The following is a 15,159-nucleotide window of genomic DNA, read 5'->3' as shown; positions in this document are numbered from 1 at the left end:
CTTTTACCATTATTAAGTATTAGAGATGTAAAAATGTGTGTAGGTAACAGAACATTACGCTATGTGTAATTACATTAAGGAAGTTTTCTTTTTTTACTATTTATTTATTTGCTTATTTGTAGTGTCCATTCCCTTTAATTAATTTTTTTTTTGTAATTATAATTATTTCTTTATGTCTTACAAAGCATGTTGAGCTAATGGTTTTGTATGAAAATGTGCAATATAGGTAAATGCCATTGCTGTTGTGGCCCCGTGGCTTTTGGCAGACTCTGACTCACACAGAAAATAGGGGTGATGTGAAGTCAGTACCCCAAAATAGGTATACTGCTTAGGATCTCAAAAAGGCACGAAAAAGGTATGAAGAGGTCTATCTTTTCCATAGTATGTGATAATAAAGAATAACGTTATTTAAAGCTTTATTTCTCTATTTAAATTGTGATATTCTTAGGTGTTGATTGCTAATTATATTCCTCCAAGTCTGTTTATTGTTTTACAGTTTTTCTGTGCAATGCTAATTACTAAGTTTTAGTTTTCAACTTACAATTTTATCCATTTTTATATTAGTACTTCTGAAATACTAATACAAACCACTTTGTGACAATGAAGCAAAACAAAAAAAAAATCAAATGAAGAATGATTAATGTACCTTGTTTGAATGTGGAAGTTGTTTGTTGTACCGGTGTGCTCAAAGTCATGAATTGCTGCTGCAAACAACACCGCCAAGACCTCTAGCTCTTTTAGCCAATGCTGTAAAAAAAAAAGTGACACTGATTTTTTAAAAAATGATTAATGGCATTTAACTAGCCATTCATAAACTTCCCCCAACAATCTTTTCAATTATAGGAAAGCAGGAGTCGATAGACCCTACTGTATTAGCAGCACTGGCCTGAAGGCCATACACAACCAAAGACTTACCTCAGGTTCCATCTCTTCATATAGCTCATTGGGAATGATTAAGATTTTTGCCATTTCACTATTCTTTGTATTTGTATAAACTTTTTATGACCCTAATCTTATGCATCCTTAATTTATTGTGCTCTTTTTATGTCTATTGCTCTTGATAACTGCAATTCTACATATACCAAGCATTGTCAAATGAATCTCAATTTTGCACTATCTTGCCAACTTATACCTGAATAAGAATAAAACAAATGGTAAGATCTTACCACTAAACCTGTGGCCAAAAGGCTACAATGTACTGTCTGAGTGACATCTGCAGCATGCATCTGGTTGTGATAGGGATTCTGATGTTTGTTGTATCCAGCTTCCAATGCATCAAGGAAGGATATTAAAAATGCAATAGGTATCTGCAATAGTAGGAAGGAATTGATTATTATACCTAGAAAAGATTTTTTTTTCTAAATTATCACCTTATGTACTTTTCAAAAAATTTTTTTTTCATTGTTCCGTATTATTAAAGAGAACATTCTTTGTTTTAACAGAATTTCTGGCTTATGCATAATAGAATAAGTGGGTTGCTGAAAGGTTGAAATTAAGGTCAATACAGAAATACCTAATTTTCTGTACGTTGAATACTTTGTAAGTTAAGGGCATTAGGAGAAGAGGATGGTTATGCATGGGTGCAAATGACTGCAGTATCTCCAAACCACCACATTTCTGATTGATTGATGTTAATTGTTAGTACAAGTTGCTCAGATCAAGGCAAATAAAAAAAAAAAAGCTGAAAGGAATTTTCATTCCATAGCTAATAATTTCAGTACAGTTTATTTCCTATTTGCTTCCCTCCAAAGTCTCAGAATATTCTAGAGTTTTGAACAGGTGCTGAATGTGAAACCTGGATGCATAACTGCTGCAGTTTGTAGTCAAACGTTAATTAATTCCGTACAATGGCTGTTACTTAATAATAAACAAAATAATACTCTTTGGTGTTATGAACCTTTGACGTGTCAGGAATGATTTTTCCCCATTTACAGAATATACTTTTTACAAAACAAATTTTTGTACTGCTTGTAATTTCTTGTTGTTCTGACGAGGATGTCATCCCAGCATCACTTGGAATAGTTTTCACTGGGATTGTTGCTATTGTTGTTTATAATTACAACATTCATTACTAGGCATGAGATCGAATGTGGTTGTTATGTGTGAACATAACTCAAATTAGTTAAATGACCTTTTGCAAAATCTTATATTTTAGTTTTGCATTCTTCATTTTGATAAAAGGTTTAGGGTTTAGTTTTTCATATATTTAATTGTTTAAAGTCTGTGTTTTCACATGTTCCTTAGTAAAAATTTCCATTTTCTGGTCTGAATTCTCTTTACTTTGCCTTTTGTGAGTACTTTAATATCTAAGTGCTCACAACACTCGATAAAGATGGATATGCCTAAATGGATCTCCAGAGTCAAGTCCATATCCCAAAACAGGCACTGTCTGTATGGAGTTTCAAAGTGCAAGTATTCATGCGCTCACATAGTTTTCTTCCCAAAGCCTAAAGATATTTGTTTTTAATTACTCTAAATTGGCCTATTTTGAGTATGTGTAGACTACAACACCATCTAGACTTTCTTCTTGTGTGGTACCTTTTACTGTACTATTAGCTCCAGCCTACTTCATACCTGTACCATATGTCACGTCTAAAAATGTAGGTGACTTTACATCCTTTGAGGCATTCATTTTAAATATTAAAACAGATTCCAAAACAATAATAGTGCTAGTCTACAGACCACCAGAGCCATATTCATTGTTCATGACTGAATTTAGCAACCTTTTATCTGATATGGCTATAAATTATGATCACGTAGTACTGATGGGGGATTTTAATGTACACATTGATGTGGAAACTGACACTTTTAGCAAATGTTTTACTTACTGTATTTGTTAAACTCAGTAGGATTTTGTCAGATTGTTAAAGGTCCGACTCATAATCATAACCACACATTAGATTTAATTATAACTTTCAAAGTTGAAATTCAAAATTTAAATATTACTCCATTAAATGAAGTTATTTCTGATCACTACTTTTAATTACATTTGATTAAGTCCTGCCCTTGCCAATGCACTCACAGATTAAAACAAAGACACTGCGACATCTAGATTGTAATTCTGCTTCAAAATTTATAGATACTTTGAGTAAGTTGAGTGTAATTGTAGAAAATCATTTAGATCAGTTAACATCAAATATAAATGTGGAAAACAACTTCGATCAGCTAACATCACATTATAATGTGACCTTGAGAGATGCTCTGGACGCAGTGGCTCTCCTTAAAACAAAAGTGATCAAAGCACATAGAAACTCTCCCTGGTTTAATGAAAACACTCGAGCTCTTAAATTAGAGTGTCGAAAACTGGAGCGCAGATGGAGAACAACAAAGCTACATGTCTTTCAAATTGCATGGACAGAGAGTGTTACAAAATATAAAAAATCTCTCTTTAAAGCACGCTCAGAATACTATTCTACAATAATAGATAGCAATAATAAAAATCCTTGGGTACTGTTTAGAACAGTTGCTAAATTAACAAATGGGAATTCAGATCTACAGTGCAAAATATCAACAGATATTAGCAGTACAGACTTTATGAAGTTCTTCAATGAGAAAATTAAAAATATATGATCCAAGATCTCAGCATCACAGTACAAACCAAATACTAGCTTAGCAGACCCTGTCTCACATTGCATTCAGCACTTTAGTAATTTTAATCCTGTAACTGAGCAGGAAGTCTTGACAATTTCTTGACATTTTAGTCAATTTCTAAAATGAAACCCACTTCTTGTTCCCTAGATCCAGTGCCAACAAAACTAGTAAAAAGTACAATGGATGTTCTTGCAGCACCTATTCTAAACATTATCAATAGTTCATTATTGCATGGCACAGTACCTGATGCACTAAAAGTGTCAGTCATTAAACCATTACTTAAAAAGTCAGACCTAGACCCACACATACTAAATAATTATGGGCTGTTGCAGGAGGCTGGGAGACAGACCCGGCCGGGACGCCTGGAAGGACCGAGAGGTGGCGCATTCGTCCTCCGGGCCATGAGGGGGCAACCGCCCTGGAGCTGGAGAGGATCACAGGCAAGGAGCAAGGAGGCTCAAGCCCGCTGGGGCCTCTGGTCATCGCCAGGGGGCACCCTGAGCCTCAGAGAGCCCGGGAAACGTCTACTTCCGCCACACCCGAGAACATGGACAACGATCCTTCCAGGGACACCCGGAGTGCTTCCAGGTGCTCTCCTGACACTTCTGCCACACCAGGAAGTGTCGTCAGGCAGAGCACCTGGAGCTCATCTGGGTGAGAATAAAAGGGGCCGCCTCCCTCCAATCAGTGAGCAGGAGTCGGGAGTGGGAGCAGGACGAAGCTCCCGTGGAGAGAGGAAAGGCGGCCCATGGACAGTGAGAGAGAAGGTGATTGGTGCTGGGAAGCACAGTGTGTTGTGCGGGACTGTGTATTGGAGAACAAAAATAAACGTGTCTTTTATAAAGATGTGGTCTTCGACTGGTGGTGTCCGGGCGTGTCTCACAAGGCCTATTTCAAATTTACCCTTTCTCTCTAAAATACTAGAAAAAGTAGTCACCAATCAGCTTCAGTTACACCTTACGCATTGCAATTTATTTGAGAAATTCCAGTCTGGTTTCCGCACTGGTCATAGTACAGAAACGGCACTAACGCGGGTTGTAAATCCTCTGATAAAGGAAACTCCACTGTAATTATGTTGTTAGTCTTAAGTGCTGCTTTGGACACCATTGACCATTCTATTTTACTGCACAGGCTAAAAAATGACGTTGGGATTACAGGCACTGTGCTCACCTGGTTTAGTTCTTATTTATCAAATCAATTCCAATATGTACAGAAATGAGCTGACAGTACTCCATCATTATACATAGAACTGAAATATGGTGTCCCGCAGGGCTCAGTACTGGGACCTTTACTGTTTTCACTTTACAAGCTTCCACTGGGACCTATCATTAGGAAACATAATGTAAATTTTTACTCATATGCAGATGACACCCAGTTATACATTTCATTTAGATCAAATGAAGTTTCTCCAATGTTGTCTTTAATTAGTTGCGTTAGTGAATTAAAGGAGTGGATGGATGAAAACTACCTATTTTTAAACACTGATAAAACAGAGATGTTAATTGTTGGAGGGAATGACGCTGATTACAACAATATTTTGTCATCATTTAACTCAGTTGGAATCTCCATTAATTTTACTGAATCAGCTTGAATTTTGGACTTATGTTTGACTCAAGCATGTCATTTAAAGTGCACATTACAAAGTTGTCCAAATCTTGTTTCTTGCATCTTAAAAATGTTGGGAAATTGAGGTGCTTTCTAAATAAACAGGATTCTGAGAAATTAATTCATGCATTTATTTCTAGTAGGATTGACTACTGCAATGCGGTGTTCACTGGATGTTCAAACAGTTCTTTATACAGCCTCCAGTTAATACAAAATAACACTGCAAGAATTATTACAAGAACAAGAAAATACGAACACATAACTCCAGTTCTTAAATCTTTACAGTGGCTCCCGGTTAAGTTTAGGGCAGATTTCAAAATCCTCCTTTTAACATATAAAGCATTAAATGGCTGAGGTCCGGCTTACTTGTCTGAACTTATCATGACTTACAAACCAGAGCGCACATTAAGATCTCAAGATCCTGGTCTGCTTATGATTTCAAGGATTAATAAAATAACAGTGGGAGGTCGAGCTTTTAGTTACAGGGCCCCTAAACTGTGGAATGGTCTGCCTGCTACTATAAGAGATGCCCATTTGGTCTCAGCTTTTAAATCCCGGCTGAAGACTCACTACTTCAGTTTAGCACACCCTGACTAGAGCTGCTGATTAACTGTACAGACTGCATCTCTGTTGTTAGTCATTAGCACTAAAACATAAGTAACATGATAGTTATAATTTGTTACTAACCCTCACCTATTCTGTTTCTCTTCTCTGTACTCAAATGTGGCACTTGGTGCCACGGCCCACCTGCCAAGTTGTTTTGCCTGCCTAAGGTAAAGTCATCTCTGATGGAGGATCGCAAGAATCGTGGGGTACAGGGGTCCTTTCAACGGATTGGTTGACCCAGCGCTGTTTCAGCTGTGGAATGGCCAAATGGGGGAGGCAGCTTGTTGGCTGAGGTCTCCAGGACTCTAAACAAATCCAAATCATATTATGTGATATCATCTACTGTTAAATTCTGCTCCGTACTTGTAAAATTTTTATTTTTATACTGTATTGAGGATTTGTTCTGTTCTGTGTATTGTATTGCATTGACCCCCTTCTTTTTGACACCCACTGCACGTCGAACCTACCTGGAAAGGGGTCTCTTTTTGAACTGCCTTTCCCAAGGTTTCTTCCATTTTTTCCCTACAAGGGTTTTTTTGGGAGAGAGAGTCAAGGCTGGGTGGCTGTCAAGAGGCAGGGCCTGTTAAAGCCCACTGCGGCACTTCTTGTGTAATTTTGGGCTATACAAAAATAAATTGTATTGTATTGTATTGTACCGGACAATATGGGTAGCTATAAAGAAAGCAGAACCAAATATAAAAAGAGTGACAACATGTTCTTCCTTTCAAAGAGGACTCTTAGCATGCAGACTGCTTTTACATTTACTGTTAATTCAAAAAGACAATTGCATCATATTTAGATATATTTCTCCACTTAAATATAAAGAAAACAATCAGCTACCTAATCTTTGTTTTCACTAGAGTCTATGCCAGCAGCCACACATTCAAAATACATATCCCTTGTCCATCAGAGGGCACTTTCACAAATATACACACACCAGAAGATTTCTTGAGTCACATGAAAATAACAGTATGTATGCTTTTGAACTGTGAGAAGAAATTGGAGTCCCCGCACATCCAAACACTCTAACATCTTTAATCAAGGTTTTAAATTTACTATAAAGAAATATAAAAATCACTGCTCATTTCAAAACTTGGTGACATCATGCAGTATAACTTTTGTTTGTACATTTGAACTTTAATTAAAAATGGTTCTCATGTTTAACAGTGCTCAAGTGGATGAGTCTGTTCCAGAGTTCAGTTCACTATTTATTAATGATTGATTTTTGCAGGCCCACATAAAGAGCACAGCAGTCACTACTATCATAAAGTCATGTCCTCAAAGGCGAGCATTCTCAAGATGGTAACACAACATTACAGTCAGAAAGAAACTGCTGCACTAGTGCAACAGATCAGTGGTGACTTGTTACCAGGAAGCTATCCACCACTAAAGGTTCAACACACCAAAGGATCGAATTAATCAAAGTAAGAGGGAATTTTCCTGTTGATGTGAAGGCTTGGTTTTTGATTTTTGTTTGGTGTACGCAGCAACCTTTATGACTGTTTTTGCACCCTGGTGGAGGAACATGCTTGCCAGTGTCAGAGAACTAAATAAATAAATAAATAAATAAATAAATAAATAGCAAATATATGTACAAAGTGATTATAAAAAGGAAGACATTTTCTTTACAATTCATCCTTCTGTAGTACTAGGGTTTGGTACCGTAGTAGCCATTATTAATGTAGTGAGAAGTCAAGCAAAATTACACCTTTTATTGGCTAACTAAAAAAGATTACAATATGCAAGCTTTCGAGGCAACTCAGACCCCTTCTTCAGGCAAGATATAATCATATATAATTACATCTTGCCTGAAGAAGGGGCCTAAGTTGCCTCGAAAGCTTGCATATTGTAATCTTTTTAGTTAGCCAATGAAAGGTGTCATTTTGATTGACTTCTCACTAAATTTTCCATTCAATAATTGAACTGCTATTATACTTCATTTAAATAAAAACACATACAGAGTCATCTTGCCTTATATCCCTGTCACTCCATTATACAGCCATGACCACAACCTCTCATTTTATCAACTGTCAAATGGTTGGTGCCTGGCGTCAGACCAAGAGCTTCATGTTGGCTGTGTTCTAGCAAATGTGCCCTTACACCATCCTGATCAGTTTATGATTTCCATTTTAAACAGTATTACACTGTGAACATTTAACAAAGACAGTTGAAGCAAAATCCTAGGAAGAGGCAGCTTGTGTGGCTGCTCCCGTAGCTTCACCAGGCCTGCCTCTGCCTCCTGTCCCTGTGCCGCCTCCTTCTCCTACATGTGGGGATAGTAATCCACGGGGAACCCTGACGCCTCGCTATGTCCGCCGGGATGTTGTGGAAGCACAGAAACTCAGCTATAACAGTCCACTCACTGCATAGTCCTATTTTTAGTAGATCGTGCTGGCTATAGACATTATTCGCCCAACAGAATGTTATTATGACCAGCTGCAACACAAACACAAAAGGACAAACAAAGCGCCGAAAGGAAGAGCACAGTGCCACTGCATCCATGCATGCCACCATACATTTCATTTTATTATACAGTATTTATGTATTTTATTGTTTTAATGTTTTAAATTATTATTTAGGGATTTAATTGTGTCACGTTTACCTTATATTATGTATATTTGCTGGTTAAGTTTATCAAAATGAGTATTGCTTAGGGTCTGGGGATGGATTAATTAACTTTCCCTTATTTCCTGTTCACCTTTGTCAAAAGCATTTTCTGATTCCAAAGATGTTAAAAATTCTGAAAGCTTGATGGCTTGAGAAGTATACATTACACTGAACAATCATCAAGGGTCCAGTAATATTTTCCTTTATTTATCAAAACCTGTATTGTGAAATTATTAATAGGTGAGCTTCTTCAATTCTTTTCACTATAATCTTCACCAAAATCTTAACATCATTATTCAGTAAAGAAAGTGGTCTGAAGGAAGTGAATTCTAATGAGTTTTTAAATTTTCTCCAAATAAATTTGTGACTTACATCTGACTGTCAATAACATGTACTAAGGTTTAAGGATTTGGTTTTACTAGTTTTTGGATGTTATATTGTGCAGTAATTCTGTTTTTTGTACCATTTGCAATATTTTGGACGGCACCATATTGTTTATAGTAACGACAATAATTTTTTATTCACATCACTACTATTTGAATATGGTTGTATTCATTACCATAAATCATTAGGTAGTGATATTTCTACAGATTGGCTAATGGTCCTTTTTACCTTGTTTTGACCAATGCTGCATATTGCCTTGCTTTTATTTTTTGAAAAACCTTTAATTAACTAATCTAATTTTTTCAGTCCATTTGTCTTACTTTTTCCTTCATGTCATACACTTATGTAATGTTCTAGGTAGAAGGTTTGCACCTTTAACTTACTTGAACATATCTAACATTGACTGACTTAATTTATTAAAAAAAGCTTTTTTGTAATTATTTCTATAAGAATTCTAATGGATAGCTATCTAAGTCTGTTACTTGAATCTTTCTTGAAATCCTCAGGCATCTATCCAAATTTTCTCTTCATGATGTGTCCAACTGTGACATTTCTATTTTATCAAAAATATCTTTAGTAATAACTTCACATTTAATGAATTGTGTATAAAATTTTACAGTATTCTTTAAATACTGTATTTATTTCCTTATGTTTAGCGACTTAATTTTATCTATAATATTGCTTTCTCCAACTACATTCAGATTTTCCTCCTTATGTCATTGGTGGGACAGAATCTTATTAGCCTTTTCCCCATGTTCATAATTAGAGTGTTGTGACTCAAGTATTAGCTGCTCTGTTTCTCTTGTGGTTTTTCTGCCAGGCTGGAAAATAGGCAGTCCCAAAAGACAAAGTTTAAAGATTAGGTTAAATAATTTTTACCAGGAGATGAACTCAGCAGAAGGGTCAAGCAAAAGAGTATTCAAATAACATGCATTGTATCTGAAGCCAGAAAAAAAAAAACCCAAAACCAGAAATTCTAAACACAAATCATTGTCAAAAACTAAACCAAAAATGTCAATAACCAGACTAGAAAATACAAATCTCTATTTAAAAAAATGCTCAGAGAAACATAAATTCACTCATTATCCAAAAGCTTGAATACATGGAGCATGCTACAGTCTTCAACAGGAAATAGCCTGATGGCTTTCAGTCACATGGTAGCAATGGCCAGTATTACAAGTACACAATATGGCTACAGCCATGAAAATAGGCAAAAATACAGATACCTCAATAAACAAAATTGAAATGATGAAATCAAAAAAAAATTGAAAATAAATTATTAATAATAAATCTTGCACAGATGTAAAATGTATGAGGGGAAAAAAGAAGTGAGAAATTCCACATGTGCCAAGCACAGATGTCAGCTAGAGATAAAAGAAAAATAATAAATCCTGCAAACCTGAATGATGAGGATTGGAACAACTAGGGCCCTGAATCACTAAAGATGTTTCCTAATGTGCAAATACCCAGTCTGGACCAATTAGGAAATACAATAGGCTTGTCACCTATATTTAATTCTGGTGAAAGGTGTATGGAGATACCATCTCAGAAACAGTCCCAATAATTTCTCAACATGATTGCACATCTGTGGGGCATAGAAAATAAGTGGCCTTATTTTGGTGGGAAGATCCAATGTGAAATCAAATGAAGGGTAACCCATGTCTAACCTGTTGCAGAGTCAGGTGGAATTTTTTACACAGGATCTTCTTGAATTCCATAAAAAAAGAAAAAAATCATAGATTGCATTTCAGACCAGGAACTGGATGGAGCACAGAACTTCTAAAATTAATGCAATAATAGATGCACAGTAAGACAAATATATTGTCTTAATTATTGAAAGTGTAAAATGAAATGACAGGAAAGTGAGGATCATGAGGAGATGATGTTTTCAATGCCTTTCAAAATATGGTGGTAGTTAGATGCTGGAATGTCATATAGAGAGGTAGAGATCTCCACGCCCAGATATCTGCCCAATGCCCATGTAGCATGGAGGGACAGCTGCATTTGTTTAAATGATGCTGTGCATGATTACTGGTTAATAGTTTTTCTTACTTGATGGGTTTCATCTCATTTAATGTGAATCAATTTACTATTTAACACTATGTTTTTGTGTAATTAATGTAGAGCACTGTTATGTAAAAAGTGTTTAATCAACACATGCATGCATAAGTACTCAAATCTGCTTAATCCAAGTGAGGATGAAGGAGGACTAAGGCCTATCCATGCAGTATGAGGAAGAAGACAGAAGCCAGACTTAACTGGGCCATCAGTTCATTGCATCGCCTTTTCACACACATAGCCAAACTAACAAAGGGACAATCTGAAATTGACCATCAACCTAATAACTATGAGGAAGGAAGATTTTGTAGGAACTTTAGAAAATACACAATGATATGGGGAGAACTTGTCATTTTAATGTATAACTATCTGGGTACTGGCTGCCTGAAGTTGCAACACTAAGTATGGTGACATTATGCTGCCTAGCTTAATTCAGACCTTTTACTTTTAGTCTTCCAAAGCCAGTAGCCAATTAAAAGGGAACAGTAAATACTTAGAAAATCAATAGATAAATTATCGGTTCAGCACCATGTGAATCAATGAGTCTGAAAATGTAAATCCTCTCATATCTACACAAATATTTTGTTGATTTTCTCATACAAAAATCAGATCACACTGGTTGAAAGTTTTAATGTGGCAGAACAAAACTAGGATCAAGCATTTAAATTTAATTACAAACTCCACTTACAGTAAAAATGTATTTCTAATTAGGTAACACAATGGAGTGAAAACCTGTAGCCACTTGAGCGCTCTAGGACTTGAGTTGCCTGTCTCTGGGAGATTTTATTGTTCAGCCCACTTTTACAATGAGCAAAGAAATGCAAAAATGTACACTGCTGATACTTTTATATTTTTTCAGACTAAAATTCGTTTTTTATTTTATTTTGCATAATCCAGTATTGAATAATGTATTTGTGGCTCTGATTCAACAATATGGAGTAATCATATTTACAGAGGATCTAAAAGCATGAATAACTATAAACAGTGGACAGTGCATTTTTTTCTCACCTTAAATCGACTATTCAGTCCATGTCTTGTCAAAAGTTCAATGACTATGGTCTTCAGGGCGTGGTCCCCACTTGCTGTATTTAATGCAAAAATGTCGAAGTTCCATCTGTCAATGTTCTAAAATTAATCAATTTTGATCAGTGTTGGTTTGAGAAACAGACACAATTTCAGCAGATCACTGCACTAATCAATGATTACGGAAAGTACAGTACATGGCAAATACTGGTTTGTAACAATTTTTAATACAAACTTATTTTATATACTCCAATCTAAGAAAATCTCAATTACTTGCACATAATCTTAACAGACCATCTAAGTCAAACATGTCAGAGAATCTTCATCTTCCATTTACAATAGTCTCAATGAAAATGTATGTATTTTTCAATAAGTTAAATGACACTAGTTTTTCATAACCATAGAAAGGAAAGCAAGGATTAAAAGGACAAATAACCAAATAAAACAATGATCTTCTTTGGATAGCAGCAGTAGTGGTAGTAGTTGTAGTAGCAGCAGTAGTAGTATTGTCATGTCTATATCAGTTAGATGTGTAATGTTCATATTTCTCCATATTCTCCTCTAAAAGCTCTCAAGGATCTAAACAAGTTCTCTAATTATTCCTCTTGTATTTTAAGTATACTGTTACTTGTTAAAATTAGTATTTTAAAAGATAAAGCTTTTCAGTTGTAGCTTTGAGGGAATCAGATGGTAAAGGCGATAAAACAACATATAGTGACACCTCCCAACTCAAACGGGCATTACAGTTACACAGTTGATTTTAGGACACTGTTATTTCACACTACCTCACACATATGACAGACAGACAGACAGACAGACAGACAGACAGACAGACAGACAGACAGACAGACAGACAGACAGATAGATAGATAGATAGATAGATAGATAGATAGATAGATAGATAGATAGATAGATAGATAGATAGATAGTCCTGAAAGATGGTCCTGTTCAAAAGTCTGCATTAATATTGTGTTCTGCACTCTTTAGTATCAATGACAGTTTTTTGTGATAACTGTGAATGAGGCCCTTTACTTTCTCTGATGGGAAATTTGCCCATTCTTCTTGAAAAAAAAAACTCTAGGTTCTGTAAATTACTGGCTTGTCTTTCATGAACTGCATGTTGCATAGAAATGATAGTATCATCTCAGTGTGTGTCTTATATGCAAACTGTAATGGAGTTCTTGGCTATTTTCACAGGGATTCTCAGGTGGTGGAGTACAAGTGTTTTCAGGGTTTTAATGAAATTAGATTAAGGCTAGAGGCCTATTGTCAAACAATACATTAGATATGTTTGGCACAGATGTCAAGGCTGGGACTCAGACTGAATGTGTATTGTCCTAATATTTTTTGGTGTATGAAATGCTACAATCATCATGCTTTTAGATTTAAGAAGCTTTTGATATTATTATTCAAAGCATCTTACTACACAGATGTGAGAATTTAGTTTGACTGGTAGCCACTGTTCCATGTTGCTTTCCTTCATACTTACCAAACTGTTTTCAGTAGTTGCAGAAGCAACATAAGAGTAGTCCCTCATGCCATCTACAGCTAGGTACTGTATGTGATACCTCAGGGATGAGGAGATAAAATTTTACCTTTTATTTGAATAATGGGATCATTCAACTGGGCTTATCAAAACAAAATGAATGATGCTTTATTAATTGATAGAATGCTTTAGTATGGTAAAACAGCTGTGAAACTCTCAATATTATTTCACTATTAATTGATACCTATTTATACAGGAAATAAAGTTTTTTAAAGCATAGAAATACAAATTTTAAACCCTCTTATAAACAAAAAAAAAACTAGATCTTTACTTTGGACTCTCTGATCTTAAATCTAAAGTATAGCTCTAACATTTAAATACTTAAGGTGTTTTTTTCTGGTTTACAGTCAGTCTATAAATTCATAACACTGAAGCAAGGATCATAATCAGAACCAGAAATTTCAACTGCATAAGTCCAGTCCTTACATTACTACTTTGGCTTCTAGTAAAGTTTAGAGCGGATTATAAAAGAAATCTTTTGACATTGTCAGGGGTCTGATCATTCTGTTGAGTCTACCAGTGTGTTACTCACTTTAGGACATTGGCCCCCTAGTTCAAAATTTATTGCTATATCTGACTCCCTCTTTCCACTTGCCAGTTGCTTCTGACAAACCTCCAACCTTTCTCTAGCAAAACCCTCTGTCTTCTCTCCTCCATGCTATATGTGACAAAACACACAAGAAAGACAAGCTGGATTCAGGACAGCTGTCCTGTCACCTTCATAATGTAGAAAGGTATCCTGACACACTTTTTAGCACTAACCAGTCATTTGAGTGGAAACAGGGGACAGTGCATTTTTTATGAGGTTCAATCCCTCATATGTTTTTGTGAGGCAATAGAATTCATTACCTGTCGGCTCTCTAATTGAAACTAGTGCTTCAGCATCTTTACACATGATGTTCATCCATGTTACTCAATGAATGACTCCTGAACCATGAAAAGATTGCCAAGCTTTGATTTTGGACTCTTGTCCTATGAGTTTTCAATATTATGTAAAATTTGCTATATTTGTACAGGAAATTGTTTAAAAAAATAACAAAAAGCTAACATGTTTAATTAACAAAAGCAATTCTTTTCTTATCCATTTGAGGGCAGCATATCACTATTTTAGCATTTTTGATCTTCTGCTGATTTCATTGGAGCACTGTCTGAAGTCTGATTCATAATGTGATAATTTGAGTTTATCAGGCCACTGTGGGCATGCAATTGTATTAACACATTTGCATGACAAGGGGATGTGTCCCCCAGGATTGATTTGACTCTGCTAATCAACAGTTGAAATAACAGAGTCATTAGGAGTCTAGTGAAGGATCACGACAAGGGGAATCTTGTGGCTGAAGTTTAAAATAGAAAATGCAGCATGGCTATTCTGAGGATATGACTGGAGCTCTGCCTAAATAGCCATTTGCCTTTAATAGGTATATTTTGTTTTGTGTGGTGACATTTACATTTTTAGACAAGAGTCTCTGTTTCATAAGGGATCATGCCAGGGCCAAAGGTAGAACTGTGTCAAAAGACCAACCCAGTATTAACTGCTTTTACGGTCCATAGAAGTGACATTAATAATATACTATTAGATAAATCTCTCCTATTTTGCCCTCCCTAAAACTGTAAAAGTTGATAATTTCTCAGTTCTTTCAAGTGCAATATTTTCTTATTTTTAATTATTTGTTATTTTAATATTTTATTATGAGCAATTTATTCAGAGACACAGTTTAACTAGGTGCTTTTCCTTGCAG

At 35.6% G+C, this 15,159-nt stretch overlaps 1 protein-coding gene across 2 annotated transcripts in view; it reads right to left on the bottom strand.

The window, feature by feature from the left end:
- The window catches only part of LOC114649094 (dual specificity calcium/calmodulin-dependent 3',5'-cyclic nucleotide phosphodiesterase 1B-like), a 116,888-nt gene that overhangs the window by 25,613 nt on the left and 76,116 nt on the right, over positions 1-15,159 (bottom strand). For both annotated transcript variants that reach the window (XM_028798526.2, XM_028798527.2), the window contains exons 5-7: positions 11,860-11,976; positions 1,167-1,307; positions 647-747 (exon numbers count right to left, since the gene is read on the bottom strand). In XM_028798526.2, coding sequence (XP_028654359.1) covers positions 647-747; positions 1,167-1,307; positions 11,860-11,976 — 359 coding nt within the window. The remainder of the gene's footprint in view (positions 1-646; positions 748-1,166; positions 1,308-11,859; positions 11,977-15,159) is intronic.

This window comes from Erpetoichthys calabaricus, chromosome 3 (assembly GCF_900747795.2).
Source record: "Erpetoichthys calabaricus chromosome 3, fErpCal1.3, whole genome shotgun sequence".
NCBI classification, from domain to species: domain Eukaryota; kingdom Metazoa; phylum Chordata; class Cladistia; order Polypteriformes; family Polypteridae; genus Erpetoichthys; species Erpetoichthys calabaricus.
This window is presented reverse-complemented; position numbering and strand designations above follow the sequence as displayed.